The 17,226-nt window shown below is 40.6% G+C and overlaps 1 protein-coding gene across 1 annotated transcript in view; it reads left to right on the top strand.

Annotated features, from left to right (window-relative positions):
• Positions 1-17,226, top strand: part of LOC109531763 (ankyrin repeat and BTB/POZ domain-containing protein 2-like) — a 28,167-nt gene that overhangs the window by 5,016 nt on the left and 5,925 nt on the right. Inside the window, exons 2-15 of the mRNA XM_019896280.1 lie at positions 3,295-3,444; positions 4,675-4,882; positions 6,099-6,251; positions 6,630-6,795; positions 9,794-9,883; positions 9,973-10,074; positions 11,853-11,949; positions 13,855-13,990; positions 14,140-14,378; positions 14,836-15,014; positions 15,100-15,205; positions 15,272-15,374; positions 15,829-15,901; positions 16,003-16,071. Of these exons, the coding sequence (XP_019751839.1) occupies positions 3,295-3,444; positions 4,675-4,882; positions 6,099-6,251; positions 6,630-6,795; positions 9,794-9,883; positions 9,973-10,074; positions 11,853-11,949; positions 13,855-13,990; positions 14,140-14,378; positions 14,836-15,014; positions 15,100-15,205; positions 15,272-15,374; positions 15,829-15,901; positions 16,003-16,071 (1,871 nt within the window). The remainder of the gene's footprint in view (positions 1-3,294; positions 3,445-4,674; positions 4,883-6,098; positions 6,252-6,629; positions 6,796-9,793; positions 9,884-9,972; positions 10,075-11,852; positions 11,950-13,854; positions 13,991-14,139; positions 14,379-14,835; positions 15,015-15,099; positions 15,206-15,271; positions 15,375-15,828; positions 15,902-16,002; positions 16,072-17,226) is intronic.

The raw sequence follows: 17,226 nt of genomic DNA on the forward strand, positions 1-17,226 counted from the left end.
TTTTAGCATGATAAAAAGTAAAGTAAATGTCCGTCGAGCCATAAGCAATTTACTCTGAGCAGCTAATCGGATGCTACGGATCTAGCTTCAGTATCTACACACATAGACAGTGAGGTCTATGTGGCCTCTTGGCCAATCGGAGGCCAGGATGATGCTCGGTAAGCCAATAGCAGAGCAGCTATGAGTATGTTGAGCCCAGGAAACTCGCAGCTGTGACCGAAATAAACATCGTTCACTATGTAAACCAGTGTGGTGGTTGCTGTTGCCTTTTTTCGAACGAAGCAGTAGAGGTCGCTGTTGGATAAGACTTCGTTGTAGTGAATGTCTTCGCGAGGCTGGAGCAGACAAAATGATTTCGTATAACGCAACAGGGGGTTTTTCGTCGTATGGGGGGCAGGAGAATGGGAATTGTGTTAATGCATGAAGATTTTTTCACATAAGGGGGTATTTTCGCCCATGTAGGTTTCGTTCTAGAGGAGTTTCACTGTAGTATTATTTTATTTTTATTAATGTCCTAAAATATCTATTTAGTTTTCTCCCAGGTGAGTTTCCCAGGTCACAGTGATGATTCTGGTCACGCTGATTTTTTAACCACACTTATTCCCAAATACAGACCAGTCAAGAACATCAAAGGTAGGCAAGGAAAATGTTGCTTTACAGAGATGTGGCATTGCATCAACCTTATTTTAAAAAAATCCCTCCACATATACTATACTCAGAAAAAGTTTGGGATATTTGGCTTTCAGGTAAAATTAATGGAAAATGTAAAAAGTTCACACGACAGCGATGTCATATGAAAGTAGAACATTGAAGTAGAAGGATGCACTGGTGATTTCATCATCTCAAACAATTCGTTGAAACAAAAATTAACACCAATGGTGGGTACACCACAACAAAAAATCTCAACGTCTCAATAACTCATCACGTGCCCCATGACAATGTAGCGGTCATCAGCATGGGATGTGGCCAAAGAACGTCCACTTCTACATCTCTGTGTGACTCTTCCAGTCTCTCGTTATCTCTGTTGCAACCTGCTGATGACACTCTATGACATTCTAAGCTCAGTGGCCACTTCCTGTCTGAGAACAAACATCCGTTTGAAGCATCACAACGGCAAGGTTCTGTTGATCCATTGGTAGGCGTCGTCTTGGTCTCATGATGGCAAAATGTGACAAGCATGATGAGGACGACTTTTTAAACACCAGCTCTAACTGAACCAGGACATTTATTGATCGATTCAAGGACGCCGGTTGTGAATTTTGCCGTTAAGCTCCTCGGTAGAGAACAGCCACCTGTGCAAAAAGTACCGAAATATATCAACAGTTGGAAATGTGCATTCAAAAACTTAGAGAAGGTCTCAGTAAGTTCACTTATAAACGTATGAAAGCATTTTGTTCGCCCAAAAGTCAAATATCCCTAACTTTTTTGTGAGTAGTATACATTTTGTAAGTTTCAAGCCAAGTCAGAATTAAACTCAAAATATTGGCCACCTGGCAATCATGGTTAAAATTCTTCATATTTTATATTATATATATCCTTCATTTTTCTGCTTTGCGCAGATTAAAAAATTATTCATCAAAAAGGAATTGCTTCAGAAATTGTCTTCTAGGACAGGAGAATTCCAGACAAAACATTTTAAAACCATTTAAAAAGTCGAATCATGTACTGTACATTTAATCATGCAGAAGACGGTAGCACTGATGTTCCACCGCTGGAGGGACCTGGCTTGAAATGAGTGTCTCATGGTTTTTTTTTTTTTTAATTTCAAGTTTGCACAAGTTCTTCTTCCAAGCTGTTAAGTTTTGTAAATGTCTGTCTGTCTGTGATCAGTTGTGCTTCACAGAGCCGCTTCTATTGTACTCATAGTGGATGCAGAACTTCAACTTGGTCAGCATTGAGGTGGAGAATTGATGTAAATCGGAAAAAATTTGCACTGAATTCTTGTTGTGCTGAATAAGTGTAAAGCTATCCTAAAGTACAGTGTACTGACTCAAAGGAGTTGAAGGGTTGCAGAATATAGAGTGTACACCATATTTCACATACTCTCTTTGTTGATGACGGTTTCAAACTAGCTCGCGAGCTGGGTCAGCGAAGGCTTTTCACAATTGTTCTCACTGATGCTCTTTTCATTGTCAGGACTATCAGGGTCAGCAAATACTTGCTCCAACACAAAGGACAGGGATGTGCGTTGTGCATCCCAACACTCCCACAAACTTTGATTGGCGATGACCTGGAGAATGTCTTTGACGGCTTTAGCCTATCGTGACATGCAGCAAAGCTGACCTGAAACAGAATTTACAAACACAAGAAAGGTTGAGTTTAATACCCAGTGGACCAACAAATATTCATGCATTGAAACTTCTCAAGGCAGACCGATGTCTTTGCGCTGTTACCAAGTCAATCCAGTCCCAAAAGAATACGACCTTCGGAGGCCCTTCATCACAACCCATGACAAGTTTGATCCCAACTATCCCCCCCGGTTCAAATTTACGCAAGGAAAATATTAAAAACCTAATTGAAAACTCTAATAAAACACGCCGTAACTTGTATCGGGCTTACACAGTCCAGGAGGGAGCAACTGCAGCTTCTGTCTGTGTTGCATGGATCCTTGGCAAGAAATTTAAAAAAAACATTCACAAATGCGGAGATGATAAAAGAATGCATACCTGCTGCTGTTGAGGAGGTTTGTATATATTTCGTTTCCCATTTAACTCCACTATGATTGAATTGCATAGTACATCCATGCTGTTAGTAAAAATGACCTTCAGTCATTAATTCATTCAGGTGGTGACGGGCGATAAAGTGAAAGAACAAGTCAATACCCAAGTCAAATATAACAACCCTCACGCCCTTTGAACCCTCTTGCCCAGTGAAAGAAGTGCAGACCTTCACGTTAGTTGCCTCTGTGTGTAGTCTAGGCCTGTCCCCTTTTTGAGAGTTAAAGAGAGTACAATGAGTGTGCCTTGAGCTGCTGTGATATGCCGCTGTTGTGTGTGTGTGTGTGTGTGTGTGTAATGTGACTGATGGAGTTCAGTTCCCATTCAGAGATGGTGGCAATCAGTTCAGGGCATTCTCTGCCTTGTGTTCTAAATCAATGCGCTCAACGCCCCGCCCCCTCCCAAAAAACAGTGTTTAGAAAATGGATGGATATTTACAAAACTTTTTTTTTCTCTTTAATAGCTCACGCAATCAATTTTGCCCGCAAAGCCAAAAATGTAATGCAGAGATACAAAGTACTCAAGAGTGACTTCTTGGTAACTTGTTTTGACTGTATGAGTTTGTGCATGTGTTTAGGTGAGATGTCATTGCCAGCTCATGTCAAGCCTTCCAAAATCGTTCCTGAGGTATCGCTGGAGAGCCAGGAAGACACATATATTCAGATGGAGCTGCGGATGTTGGAACACGCCCTGCTTGTCACCTGTGTGGGCAGCATTGCAGAACTCAGTAAGTGTGCGTGTGTGCTGGGGGGTTGGGGTGGGGTTCTGTGCTTGTGCCGCTATCATTACAGTTAGTTTCTGTGTTTCGTGTATGTTTATTTAAACTGTGACCAGTGGTAGCCTCATGATCTTTAACCTGCCAACACCCACACAATTCATAACAGTATAGGGCTTGTGGCCAGAATGAAACAAGGGCACCTTCACACCATGCAGGCCACAGCATTTCATTATCTCATTTCAGGGTTTTTTTTGTTCGTCCTACCCATTTCGATGCCTTTGCAATTCAAAGTTGTTTATTTGGCTTGTTATATTGTCAATGGCTTACCATTACAACATTGTTTTGCCTCACTTCTGTTGTAAATTATTTGTAAAATTGGACTTCAGCCATCAAGTAAGATAAGAAAACCATTATTTGTCTCACAATGGAGAAATTCCGGATTTACAGCAGCAATATTATGAATGAATGAGTAGAAGAACAAAAAGTATATAAATAATATAAACTACAAAAATATAGATACAGTATAAGCATATTAAAAATGGGTGAGTGGGGGTGAGTCCAAGTTTTCAGGTCTGGAACGAGCAGCGATACCTCTCCTTGCAGCGCGGGCGTATCAGTCTCTGGCTGAAGGAGCTGCCCAGTGCTGTCAGGGTGGGCTGGAGCGGATGGGAGGGTCTGTCCACACCTGTTAGCTTAGCTAGCATCCTCCTGTTGCCCACCTCCTCCAGAGTGTCCAGGGAGCAGCCCAGGACAGAGCTGGCCCTGTACTCCCGATCATCTCCGCCCGAAATGTGGCCGACGATCGCGGAGTCGTCAGAGAACTTTGTTCGTGTTTGTGTGCCCTGCGATTGGCTGGCAACCAGTCCAGGGTGTCCCCTGCCTACTGCCCGAAGACAGCTGGGATAGGCTCCAGCACCCCCCGCGACCCTTGTGAGGATAAAGCGGATCGGAAAATGGACGGATGAATGGCTATCCAATGGACTTTTCCATCAAATAATTGAGGAATCAAAAGGATTTGCACCGGCACCCTCACTCAGTGACAGTGTGGTATTGTGTGCCTTTCTACTGACCGGTGACCAGTTCGCAAAAGTCAGCTTGGTTACGCCGAGCAGGATAGCAGGATAAGCTGTGTTGAAAATGGGTGGATCGATGAATGGAAGTTTATTGACACTGGAAATAACTGTGTGAACAGCTGACTTTTCTCCAATTATTCCTAAAACATGTCATGCTTTTGTTCAGGTGATCTGGTGTCTCGAGCGATGCACCACATGCAGCGTCTACGAAGTTCAACTTCTTCCATTAGTCCTCCTCGCTCAGCCAATCAACTCTCAGTGTGCTGGGCCACTGATTCCCTTCGCACACTCTACTACTTCCTGTCCAGCCAGCAGATGGAATCACTGGAAAATCCAAATGTCGAACTTCCATTGAGGATGTTGAGAAGAGAGAGGTGTGTTATTTTGTACGTTATAATATAACGTTATATGTATTGTACGCACATAATAGTCCAGAAGTACATCAGGTACTATGGCACAGTCCGGCTGTGATCCATGGCGGCCAATTTTTCAACTCTGTGACAACGCCTGCAAAAAGACATCTGTTAAATTGATTATGATTTTTAGTTATCATACATTTGCATATTATTAATGATGAATTGATTATGCTTGCAATGAAGAACGATTATGCCTGCAATGAAAAATTGATTATGCCTGCAATGAAGAACGCTTATGCTTTTAATAAAGATAGAATTATGCTTTTCATAAAGATATGCTCACATGTATAATAAAGAATGCTAAGTGCACTCTGTGACAGTTGAGCGACACAACCACCTTTCCGAGAAAGTGGTTGGGAAGAGATAAGGTAATAAGACAAAACAAGAACAAGGTCGGACGTGGATGGAGCTGTCAACAACAGCTGCAACCAACTTGGTGTTTTTGTAATGATTACACACTGACACGTATGTACCTAATTTTCACTCACATACACACACACACACATAGTCATACACATTCAGTGCGTCTTCAACAACTCCTACCCTTTAGGTTGGACACAACCATGTATTAGATTTCCAATGAGAAATAAATGAGAGGGCGAGCAGGGGTTCAGGTATCCACAATCAAATTTAAGTTGTTACATGGACAATCTTACTGCACCAACCTGTTCTGGACTGCATGGTGGCATGGTCCAAAATTAACTTTAGGCCAAAGTAATCCAGTTGTATCATTATTAGGGACTAATAGGTGCAAAATGCAGCAAAACGTTGTGGGAAAGTGGAATGATGATGACCTTAATAACATGAGTAGAAAGGAAGATCAAGAACGAGTACTTATCTGTGAAGTTGGTTGGGAATCAAGATTGCACCAACTTCCTCTGTCATCTATAGTGAAGGAAGTTAAGATATCTAAGTTCTGAGCTGAAATGACCGTGACTCCCAGGAGGAAAAATAGGCCCTGGAGAAGGAAGGAACAAATTAGCATCCAAGGGAGATTGGTTTAAATGTGATAAAATCGGATGGATGAGACACAATGGAGGGGGGACGAATGGGCAAATGGGACTTGCTGAGGTTGCAAGGGCAAATTTGTCAACCATGAAAAAAATTGTCCAGAAGACAAGATCAAAACATCAATATTGACTTTTTTTTCCCATTAAATTCTAACATCTTCCAGGCCATTTTTGCTGCGTCCACCTCTCATTGAGTGGATTCGTGTGGCTCTGGTGCATGCTGAACATCGTTGCAGCCCGATAGTGGATAGCGATGATGTCAGACAGACAGCCCGGCAGCTTCTACCTGGATTGGACTGTGAACCAAGACAGCTTAAGTAAGACATACGCATTTATAAATTACACTCTCCCACCATGATCATTTTGCATGCGACAAAGGCTGACCTTCCCAGAGATTACATTGCCTGTGAAGGAAACAACAAGAACAAAATAACAAACAATTTTGAAAAAATATTTGGCACCAGCAACATAGATGCTGTCTCATATATGGAAAAGCAATTACCCAGGATCAACTGCATATTTCTTGTTCCAGTTTCATGGACAGGTGTCAAAATGTCTGCATATACGTACATCATGGTGTTCTCTGTATCAGAAGTAGCTGACCTCCAACGTTTTGCTTTTATAATCAAAACACTGTCAAATATATCAATTCCAACTTTGACTAAACTCTGTATTTGTTTGTTTGTTCCGTGCAGGTTGGAGTATTGTTTACAGTCATTTAAGTGTCTAGGTGCAGAAGCGGCTTCCATGAAGTTCCAGATGGATCTAGGCTTTAAAATGCTGTCGTGTGGCAGAGCAGATCTAATCCACACAGCCACACAGCTTCTGGGAGCTCAGGGAGTTGATACCATGGATGATCAGGTGGGGAGAGTTTGCGCTAAGACCTTGGAAAGAAATTGAGCTGTGCGCCACAGGTATCGAGAGGCAGTGAGTTGAAGATCATATGAAAACCCACAATGGTCCCAGAAATTACTTGAAATTGATAAAATTGGTATTGGTCAAAATGTACATTCACAAGAAGCAACAATGAGCCCACAATAGCCACATAAGCCGTGCGTTTATAGACACAGACACAGACACAGAAAAAGCAGGGCAAGGCAGAGTTATTTACATTGTATGGTGCATTTCATTGACAATGCTTCACATACTTAAAAAACAACATTTAAGGGCAAAATATTTGAAGAGACGTTTAAAAAAAGGGAAACATGAAAGACATGCAAACGCAAACTAGACAAATAAAAGGTTGTTTATTAAAATTACTAAAAGAAAGTATAGTGTGAGAATATGATGATGGAAAATTTGATTGTAGAAATGCTCTAAAAGACTGCTCTTAAAATTGCTGGTTCAAAAATAACCCAAACTGGGTTATTTGGGTAACCCTACACATTCCTAATCCACTGACACAGCCAGTGGTTGTTATGAATCAATTGGTCTGGATTAAATGTGATTTTGCTGTTGGGGTAATATGACCCCCCACAGCCCCCCCCCCCAAAAAAAATTAAGAAAAACACATTTTCTGGCCCCCGTTGTGATACAGCATCTCAATTGAAGTATTGCCACTTGGGGATATTTAATAGACATAGCTGCGTATCAACTGCATAGCCACGATAGCTAACATTAGCATTCTGAAGATATTCACCAATGGCTAACATATGCAGGCTGAACAAAAAATGGTCCTAGGGCTGACCCTTGAGGCACACCAGATATCATGGCCATGTAATCAGATTTAAAACTTCCAAATGTCACAGTGACTCTGTCCTTCAAAGTAAGACCTGAACTGTTTTAGGGCACTTCCATTTAGTTCTACTCAATTTTCCAACCTGTCCAACAGCATCATCTTCTGTATCAAACGCTGCTACGCCTTTCCTGCCTCAGTCTTTTAGATCTTCTAGTACATCGGTGTCAAACTCAGGTCATGGAGGGCCGCTGTCCTGCATGTTTTCCAAGTCTCCCTGTTGCAACACACCTGATTCAAATGAACAGGTTCAATGTCAGGCTTCCGCAGAGCTTGCTGATGATCTGATCATTTGAATCAGGTGTTTTGCAACAGGGAGACTTGGAAAACATGCAGGACAGCGGGCCTCCAGGACTTGAGTTTCTTTTCCCTGTTCCAGTACTTTAAGAAGAGCTCTCTTGAGTGGGATGAGGCCTGAAAACTGATTTCTATTTTTCAAAAACATCATTTAAGTTCTAGAAATTGTTGTGTTGATTTAAAAAACACTTTCTGAACAATCTTGGTTAAGAGGGGGGTGTTTCAGATTGGGCTTTCATTTGCTAACAGCTAGGCATCCAACAATGATGGCAGCTACTTTCACGAGTTTAGGAATCTAAGGAACACTGCACAGCTGAGGGTGTCATCACTCTATCCAAGGTGGAGTAAAATCTCAAGGCAATAAGTGGCTCAGATCCTGTCTTCGGGTAGTAGGTGGGGTACCTACTCTCAACTGGTTGCCAGCCATTCACAGGGCACACATAGACCAACAACTATTCGCACTCACAATCACACCTAGAGACAATTTAGAGTATTGCAGTAACCTGCCAAGTTTTTGGCACGTGGGAGGAAACCGGAGTACCCAGAGACAACCCACGCAGGCAGATCATGCAAACTCCACACAGAAAGGCCGGAATTGAATCCTGCACCTCTGCACTGTGAGGCGGACGTGCTAAACAGTCGACCACCGTGCCACCCAGATAAATAGATAGATAAATTATAGAGGAACAATTTACCTTGACGCACGACACACTGGGTTGCGCCTTGTGCGCAGTCTGAATGATGGACACAGAGTCGGAGCGCTTTTGCTGTCAAGACTAAGAAGCCATCCTAATTGTTTAGCGAACCTAAAGCGGCTGGCTCGTTTAACACCGGAATAGTGTGCTTGGCTGATTGAGTACACTCGAGACACATCTGTGTCGAACTGCGTTTAAGAGGATAGCGTTCATTTTGAAAGGACAAACAGCAGGCAAATAATAATAAGAAGAAGAAGAAGAATCTGGACTCTGGAGAGAAAGTCCTTGATTAACAGAAACTGAAATAAAATAAGTTCCGTTAATGTCTGGAGGAGTGGCCTTTAAGGTTAATAGTATATTCATATAGTATTATGTCAGATATTTATACATCAATCATGTTATTTGTTTGTTTTCACAATAGAGTCCTGAGTTTTAATTTTTTGACTTTTGACAGATGCACAATTAATGTTCTCAAAATGACATTATAGTTAGATCTTAAAAAAAAAAAAAAAAATCAATTTCGCTGTGTTCCTTCACAAAAAAAAAATACAATTTGCTGATATACACATTGTGAATCTAAGAAATAAAAATTGTTCATTTGTTATATTGTCATTTATTGTTTTCTAAAACCCATGATTCAGGTCCTTGGGATTTACTTGCAAAAAAAAAAATCAATTTAGCTGTGTTCCTTCACAAAAAAAAAAATACAATTTGCTGATATACACATTGTGAATCTAAGAAATAAAAATTGTTCATTTGTTATATTGTCATTTATTGTTTTCTAAAACCCATGATTCAGGTCCTTGGGATTTACTTGCAAAAAAAATGCTCCCTAAAATTAGAAAGTTGCTCCTCAAATGAAGTTATTGCTTACAAAAACTTCTCCTCAAAGAAAATAAAATGCCATCATACAATATAATACATCTTTACTTATACAGCGCTTCCACAACAGCTGCAGCTCTAACATAGGTAATAAGTCAAGACATTTTTTTTTCGTTTTTATTATGAAAAGTATCACTGTCAAATCAAAATTGAGAATACGGTCTCCCTAGAAATGCATGGCTGGAGATCATCACAGTATATCACACTGGGCACTTAAAATATGAGTGTGTGTGTTTGTTTGTGTTTGTAGGGAATGACTCCTTTGATGTACGCTGCGTCTGGAGGAGACGAGGCTCTGGTGCAGATGCTCATAAATGCTGGGGCTAACTTGGATTTGCAGGTAGAAAAAGTGACTATTGGTGCTCCTACACATTCTTCCTGCACCCGTGGAGTAATGTCTGAACACTCTGCAATGTTGCTGTTGTACAGGTCCCCAGCTGCTCTGTCAGAAACCCATCTGTCCACCCCAGCAGTCGACACTGGGTAGCTCTAACTTTTGCTGTGCTGCACAGTCACCTGTCTGTCACTCAGGTTAGATTTTTTTTTTTATTCTGGATTAAAATGGGTTATCTATTCTATTTACCCACTTATTTTCTTGAGCTACCAAGGCCTTGCCAAAAGGTCAGATGATATGTCGTTGGCATGTTGTATAGTAGGCATCAAGGTTTAACGAGTGCCTAGCAGGTTTGCCACAGTGAGCTTCCTGGTTCAAATCTTGGCTGAGGCCGGCCTGTGACCAGTTTGCGTGCTCTCCCTCATACTTGTGGCGGTTTTCAAGGGGTACGCTCGCTTCCTCTCACATTCTTAAAACATGCATTTAATTTCACTGAAGACTCTAAATTGTCTGTATGTACTCTGTGACTGATTTGCCACTAGTCCAGGGTGTATGCTGCCCTTTGCCCACTACAGTCGATTTTGATAAACTTAAACTATGATGATTCCCCCTCAATCTGCAGGACAATTACTTCAGTATTGATTACAAATATCTATGTCACTCACTTTTAGTGACAAACAGAACAATTAACCCTTTGAGGGACAGCGGTTACTACAGTGGACAGTTTACCATGTTATCAGGTTACAGTGGACATGAAAGGGTTAAATACAATATAAATACAGTCGATCGCAGAAGGTGTATTTACCCCGTGTATCCACCTGTTGTGATTCAAATAACAGAATGAGTTTTGTCTTCCTGCTTTATGTTCAAATAAACAGGCCTCGGTTTGATACTTTACTGTGAGTAAAGTGAAAGGAATTCATCATTGTTTCAGGATTCGTACACTGCAAATGCATCTATGTTAATTTAATACCTTGGGGTTTTAATTTTGCCACCATCAATCAAGTGTCTCGATGCATCCACACTACCCTCTGTCAGAGTAACATTTACAAATGTGTGAAACGTTCAACACGCATCGGAATGTCGTGTTGACAGTGATGTCATAATGACACTATAGACTAGAGTGTTTCGATTCATACGCAGTGTTCATGCCAACACTATTCAACATGGGGAAAAAACACACTAGGTAGGCCTCACTACCGAAAATAAAACACATTACTAGATTTCAGTTGAAAACATTCAACGTTAGTTTTCGACCTTGCCACTTACATGCAGTGATCGCTCCAGATTCTCGGAACATTTCAATGATATTTTGGACCGTCGATGATGGAATCCCTAAATTCCTTGCAATTGTATGTTCAGAAACATTGTCTTTGAACTGTTCTATTTTCTCACATACTGTAGGTGTTCACAAATAGGTGAACTTCACCCCATCATTGCTTCTGAATGACTGAGCAATTCAGGAAATCTCCTTTCATCATGGTACCCATCTGTTCCCAGTCAGCCTGTTTACCTGTGGGATGTTCAGTGCCAAATGAGCATTCCTCAACTTCGTCTTTTTGCCAGCTGTCGCAGCTTTTTAAACTAGAGCCATAAAATTGAATATTAATCATTATTTGCTAAAAACAATAAAGTTTATCAGTCTAAACATTCAATATCGTCAATAGTGTATTCAATTAGATATCGGTTGAACAGGATTTGCAAATCAATGTACATTCTTTATAGTGTATTCAATTAAATATCGGTTGAACAGGATTTGCAAATCAATGTACATTATTCTGTTTTGATTTATGTTTAACACAAGGTCCCAACTTCATTGGAATTGGTTTGTACTTGGCGATGCTACTGCAGTGGAAAAGGACATAGCCGATCCACCACATCAATGCGAGCCTGACAATGAGCGAACGAGCGTGTCTGCATAAACAGAAACATCAATAATGTAAAGGAGATTCTGTTCCTGTTGTCCCCGTGGTAGCTATTGCTGGAGGCCGGAGCCGATGTGGAGGGTGCAGTCCTGTTGGATGGGAGGGAGAACTCTGCTGAGACGCCGCTGCAGCTTGCTGCTGCTGCAGGTACTGAAATTAACGTAACCCTCGCCAGTGCAGAGGTTCAGGGTTCAATTCCGACTCCAGCCTTCCTGAGTGGAGTTTGCATCTTCTACCCATACCTGTACGGGTTTTCTCCAGGTACTCTGGTTTCCTCCCATATTCCAAAAACATGCATGGCAGGCTGATTGAACACTCTAATCAGGGGTGTCAAACTCATTTCACATGGTGGGCCACATACGGCCTCGGTAGATGTCAAGTGGGCCGGACCATTAAAATGATACCATACTTTGCTATAAATAACCAAAACAATATGTCTTTCCTTTGTTTTGGTATAAAGAAGCACAAGAACATTAGGAAAATGTTGAAATTTAATGAACATATCTTTTACAAAACATTTCATGAAGCACCTTACATTTCCTTCGACAAATGTGCAATTTACTTTTATCATTCACATATATGCATTGCAACTGATCCCACTGATTGTACAAACTTTAACAAGTAATTGGTATTGAAAAATATAGTAATGCACTTTAAGATTAAACGAGATTTATAAAGAAAGGAAGTTTTAAACCATTTACACGTGCATATAAAATCTAAATGTAATCCCTGCCTACACCTTACAAACTAAGGAGAGTGCTATTAAATGTGTAAATGTGAGAATGCTATTGATAGCGTCTGCTGTCATGGGTCTGTCTCAGTGATGGACTGAGGCTGCTGTTGTCTTCTTCTCTGATCAAAACAGTGTCCACTTGCGGATACTCAATGAATTGCACCTTATTAAAAATATTAATTCTGTGTCTTTAATGCATTTTTTTCACTTTTAAATTATCCTGCGGGCCTGATTGAACCTCCTTGCGGGCCGGTTCCGGCCCGCGGGCCGTATGATTGACACCCCTGCTTTACATAATCATCTCGTGGGCCGGATTAAACTCCTTTGCGGGCCGGATCCAGCCTGCGGGCCGTATATTTGACACCACCGCTCTAAATTGTCCATAGGTCTGAGTGTGAGAGAGAATGATCTGTTCGTTTGTGTGTGCCCTGCGACTGGCTGACCACCGGTTTAGGGTGTCCACCGCCTACCACCCGAAGACAGCTGGGATATGCTCCAGCACTCCCCGCGACCCTTGTGAGGATAAACGGATCAGAAAATGGATGGTTGGATGATGGATGGATGGATAGATAGTTAGCGACAACCAGACACTTTATTCATCCATAAGGGAAATATGTGTGGTTGCTCCATTAATGATTACGTTGTTATAAATTAGGGGAAAAAAAGAGGTTTATATTAGACATATACAGGTATGTGCCAATTTGAAATAATGTCCTATTTCTTGAATCAAGGGATAGAAATTAAAACGTGATTTAAAAAAAAATCTCATTCATCTACTTTGTACTAAATAACTGACAGATTACGGTATATTAAAATAATCCTTAGTTCAAGACCGATGATACGATTATATGATTATTTTAATAATTTTGTAGATGAATCTGATTGAAAAAAAACATGTTTTAATTTCCTTCCCTTTATGCATAAAACAGGTCATTATTTAAAATTGACAGCATAGAAAATGCACCAACAAAATGATCATATTTTAGTCCATAACATGTCAGAAAATGGGCAAAAATGTCAACCACTGTTTTCCAAAGTAAAAGTTAAGATTTGATTTAGATTTAATGCAAGTCTGTTTTTATGACGGACTGTAGAACCTGGAGAGTAAGTTACTGTTGAGAAGCTGAAATTCTGCTAATCGATTAGTTGTCAGCTAATCGATTAATCATTTTTGGACAGTATATGTACTGGCTGGCGAATACAGCATAATGTATGAGAGGATAAAATCTTTAATATTCACAACACGTTTAATGTCTCGGTATGAATTGCTTAGTTTTGGCCTGGTACCAAAAATAGATTTTTCGATATTGCTATTCTAGGTCACTATGAGATGGTGAGTTTATTGCTCAACCATGGAGCAGATCCTTTGCTCAGAATGCATCATGGGAGCTCTTTACCATCACCTCTGTATGAGGAGATGAACTGCTTCAGCTATGCGGCTGCACACGGACACCGGTGAGACATTGACCTTTTTTTTTGGCCTTGTAATAATATGGACATGCCTACTATTTAAATTTTACCCCCACATAGTTTCCAACGTTTCCATATCACACCTGATGTCCATGATACATCGGTGATCAGATCAACTTTCTGCTTTTGTCTAGAAACGTTTTGAGAAGACTGCTGCTCCAACCACAGCAGAGGAAGGAGGACATCCTTTCTCTGGAGGAGATCCTCGCTGAAGGAGTAGAGGAGACACCCATTCCAATGGGGTTTCCTGTTCCCGACTGCTCAAAAGCCATCCCGAAACTATGTAAGGCCAGGATGAAAGCCCTTCAGCAAGCAGCATACTACAGTGCAGAGCATGGTTACCTGGACATTACCATGGAGCTACGAGAAATGGGTGAGCACATGAAGAGAACCTCGGTATGCTCGAGCCCCGAAAGCTTCTTTTGCATTTGTTTCACATAAATTTACTTTCACTCATTTGTCCTGTGTATTAGTACACCCCAGGACGATGATCTCGAAAATTGATTTTCATTCCACAAGTATCACAAGAACCGTGAGGTGCCTACTCAGTCCTCAGGAAAATGCAGCAGAATAACAACACTCTGTGGTTTGGTCAATCATTTGCACACATACCAGGACCATAATAAGTAGTAGCACATAATAAAAGTAAAGGAACCAGCAATATCCATCCATTCATCTATTTTCTGAACCGCTTCATCCTCACGAGGGTCTCGGGGCGTGCTAGAGTCTATCCCAGCCGTCTTCGGGCAGTAGGCGGAGGGCACCCTGAAACCGGACGCCAGCCAATCGGAGTAAAATCATAAACGATGTATGTGGCATATTTTGTCCAGGTGTGCCCTGGAGGCTTCACATCTGGCTGGAGTCCCTCCGCAGAGCTCAGCAACTGTCCCGGGATGAAGTCATCATTTCTCTCCTAACAGAATTCCGCTCCATAAGAAGCGAGGACTACACCCCCGAACTGGTGTCAAAGGGCATTCCGCTCATGTTCAACATGCTTGAAAACAGTAAGGTACATGCTTCTTATTTATTATTATTATCTCCATTATTAAACATTGTTCATAAATTCAACTTGACTGTGTGAATTCCATCTCCAGGACTATGTTATAACCAAAAGGCTGGCGTCTGTTATTTCTCATTGCTACGGCTTTTCCGCTGTTCCTGCCATCCCACCGATTGACGTCACACAGTCAACACAACTTGGTACTCTCCCACTGCAAAATTATTATCAGAATTTACCTAAGGGTTAAATGTTGCCCCTGTCCACAGATCTTCATTTCCTGAATAACCGTGAAATGTCTGATGTAACGTTCATGGTGAATGGACGCCCATTCTTTGCTCACCGGGTGTTGTTGATGTCGGTTTCGGAACGGTATGATTCCTTTGTTTGTTTGTGTTTTTTAATCGACTACACAATGTCATTTTGTGACTTAACCCTTGTCAGTTAATATTGTATGAAATGCCTCTAATCATTTTTCAACAAAATTTTGACGCTGTAAAGTAAGTACTGGTTATGTAATACATACATGTGACAACAATTTCTTTTACTCTTCATCCTATTCTTATGTTTGTGGTCAGGGTTGTAAAATATTGTGCAAAATGATAACCTGTAACGTGATTTTGAATTTTGAATTGAAGCATTGTACACAAGTTTGGAAGTTCCTGTTTCTTTCAGATTATTTTTCCTGGGTGCCATCATTTTCTAGAATATAATGGGAATGTAGAAACTCCATATATTGATTTAGAAATGTGGACATTTTCTTGAATCTACATTGAATGATCATTTATGGTTTCAGAAAACTAACGAATGACTTTTGTCAAGACAGGTTCCGACAAATTCTGAGCAACTCCCTTGACAACGTCATCCACATCAGTCACATGACCTACAGCATTTTTCAGGTAGATTGTCATTCGCTTATGTTTTTAGTCATTGATAGTTATTGACTGACTGTACTTGACTAGCCACATTACCTGCTGCCACGTTGTGTGTATCTCCACAGACAATGATGAGATCTCTCTATTGTGGCGGGACCGAGGGGCTGACTGTCTCACTTTCTGAAGCCAGGAAGGTAAAGTAGCTGAGCGTTTTACTTGCTGTAGTGTTGCAAGTCCTCACAACGGCTATGCAAATTTGTTTTCCAAAGCTAGAAATAAACGAGCAAAAAGAACAGTTTTGCTGTAATCTGGAAACAAATCTCCCATCATATTTCATTTTTGTTAAAACCACACCTTGATCAAAACTGCATCTTTACCTTTCTGTCAAATACAATACATACACATATCTTAATTTTTAAACGACATTTGTTACCTCAGTGTGCAGGAGGTAACCTGGAGTTCTGTATAATCTCACCCTTTGAATTTAGTGCAGATTGGGATGGTAGATTCAGGAATGAGAAAATTCAAATCTACTAAAGATCCATCCATCCATTTTTTGATCCACTTTATCGTCACAAGGGTCGCGGGGTGTGTGACCTGAACCGGTTGCCAGCCAATTGCAGGGCACACATAGACGAACAACCATTTGCACTCACAGTCACACTTAGGGACAATTTAGAGCAGGGGTGTCAAAGTCAAATGGACGGAGGGCCAGATAAAAAATTTTGCTGCAAGCCGAGGGCCGGACTGATCGAATGTTCATTGAAAATTTTAAAAATGACCACATATTGTTTATTGAACCAAATTTAATTGACTGAAAACCTAACAAATACATTCCAATATGGTCAGATAAATAAAGCAACATTTTTTATGGCTATGTCAGTAAACTTTAATTTTCAACAGGCACAAAAAAATTTCCTTTGTATAAAAATACCCATAACATGAATGAAAGAAGCCGATATTATTCAAGGCACGTATTTTCTCTTTTAGCAAAAGTAGGCTAAATTTACTTAAAAGAAAAACAAATAATAGTGCAGTAATTTTCGATCATTTACTCGAAACAAATATTTTTAAAACATAATTGGATTGAAATACAATAAAATAAAGTGCAAAAATGTACAAACCAAAAACAACACTTTCTTCAAGAAGTAACAAGCAGCGAAAGCAAATATTATACTTTAATTTTTAAACATGAATTGAGTAAAAACTCAAAAATATGTGATTGCACAGTATATTATAAGTAATATTCACTTCTTTGAGGCTGAGGCTGATACTCGGTGGTGTCTTAACTTTTCTACAAGTTCATCAATATTTGGGGTCAGGCTCTGAGCTGAGCAAATCCTCAAAAT

This window comes from Hippocampus comes, unplaced genomic scaffold (assembly GCF_001891065.2).
Source record: "Hippocampus comes isolate QL1 unplaced genomic scaffold, H_comes_QL1_v1.1 scaffold474, whole genome shotgun sequence".
NCBI lineage: Eukaryota > Metazoa > Chordata > Actinopteri > Syngnathiformes > Syngnathidae > Hippocampus > Hippocampus comes.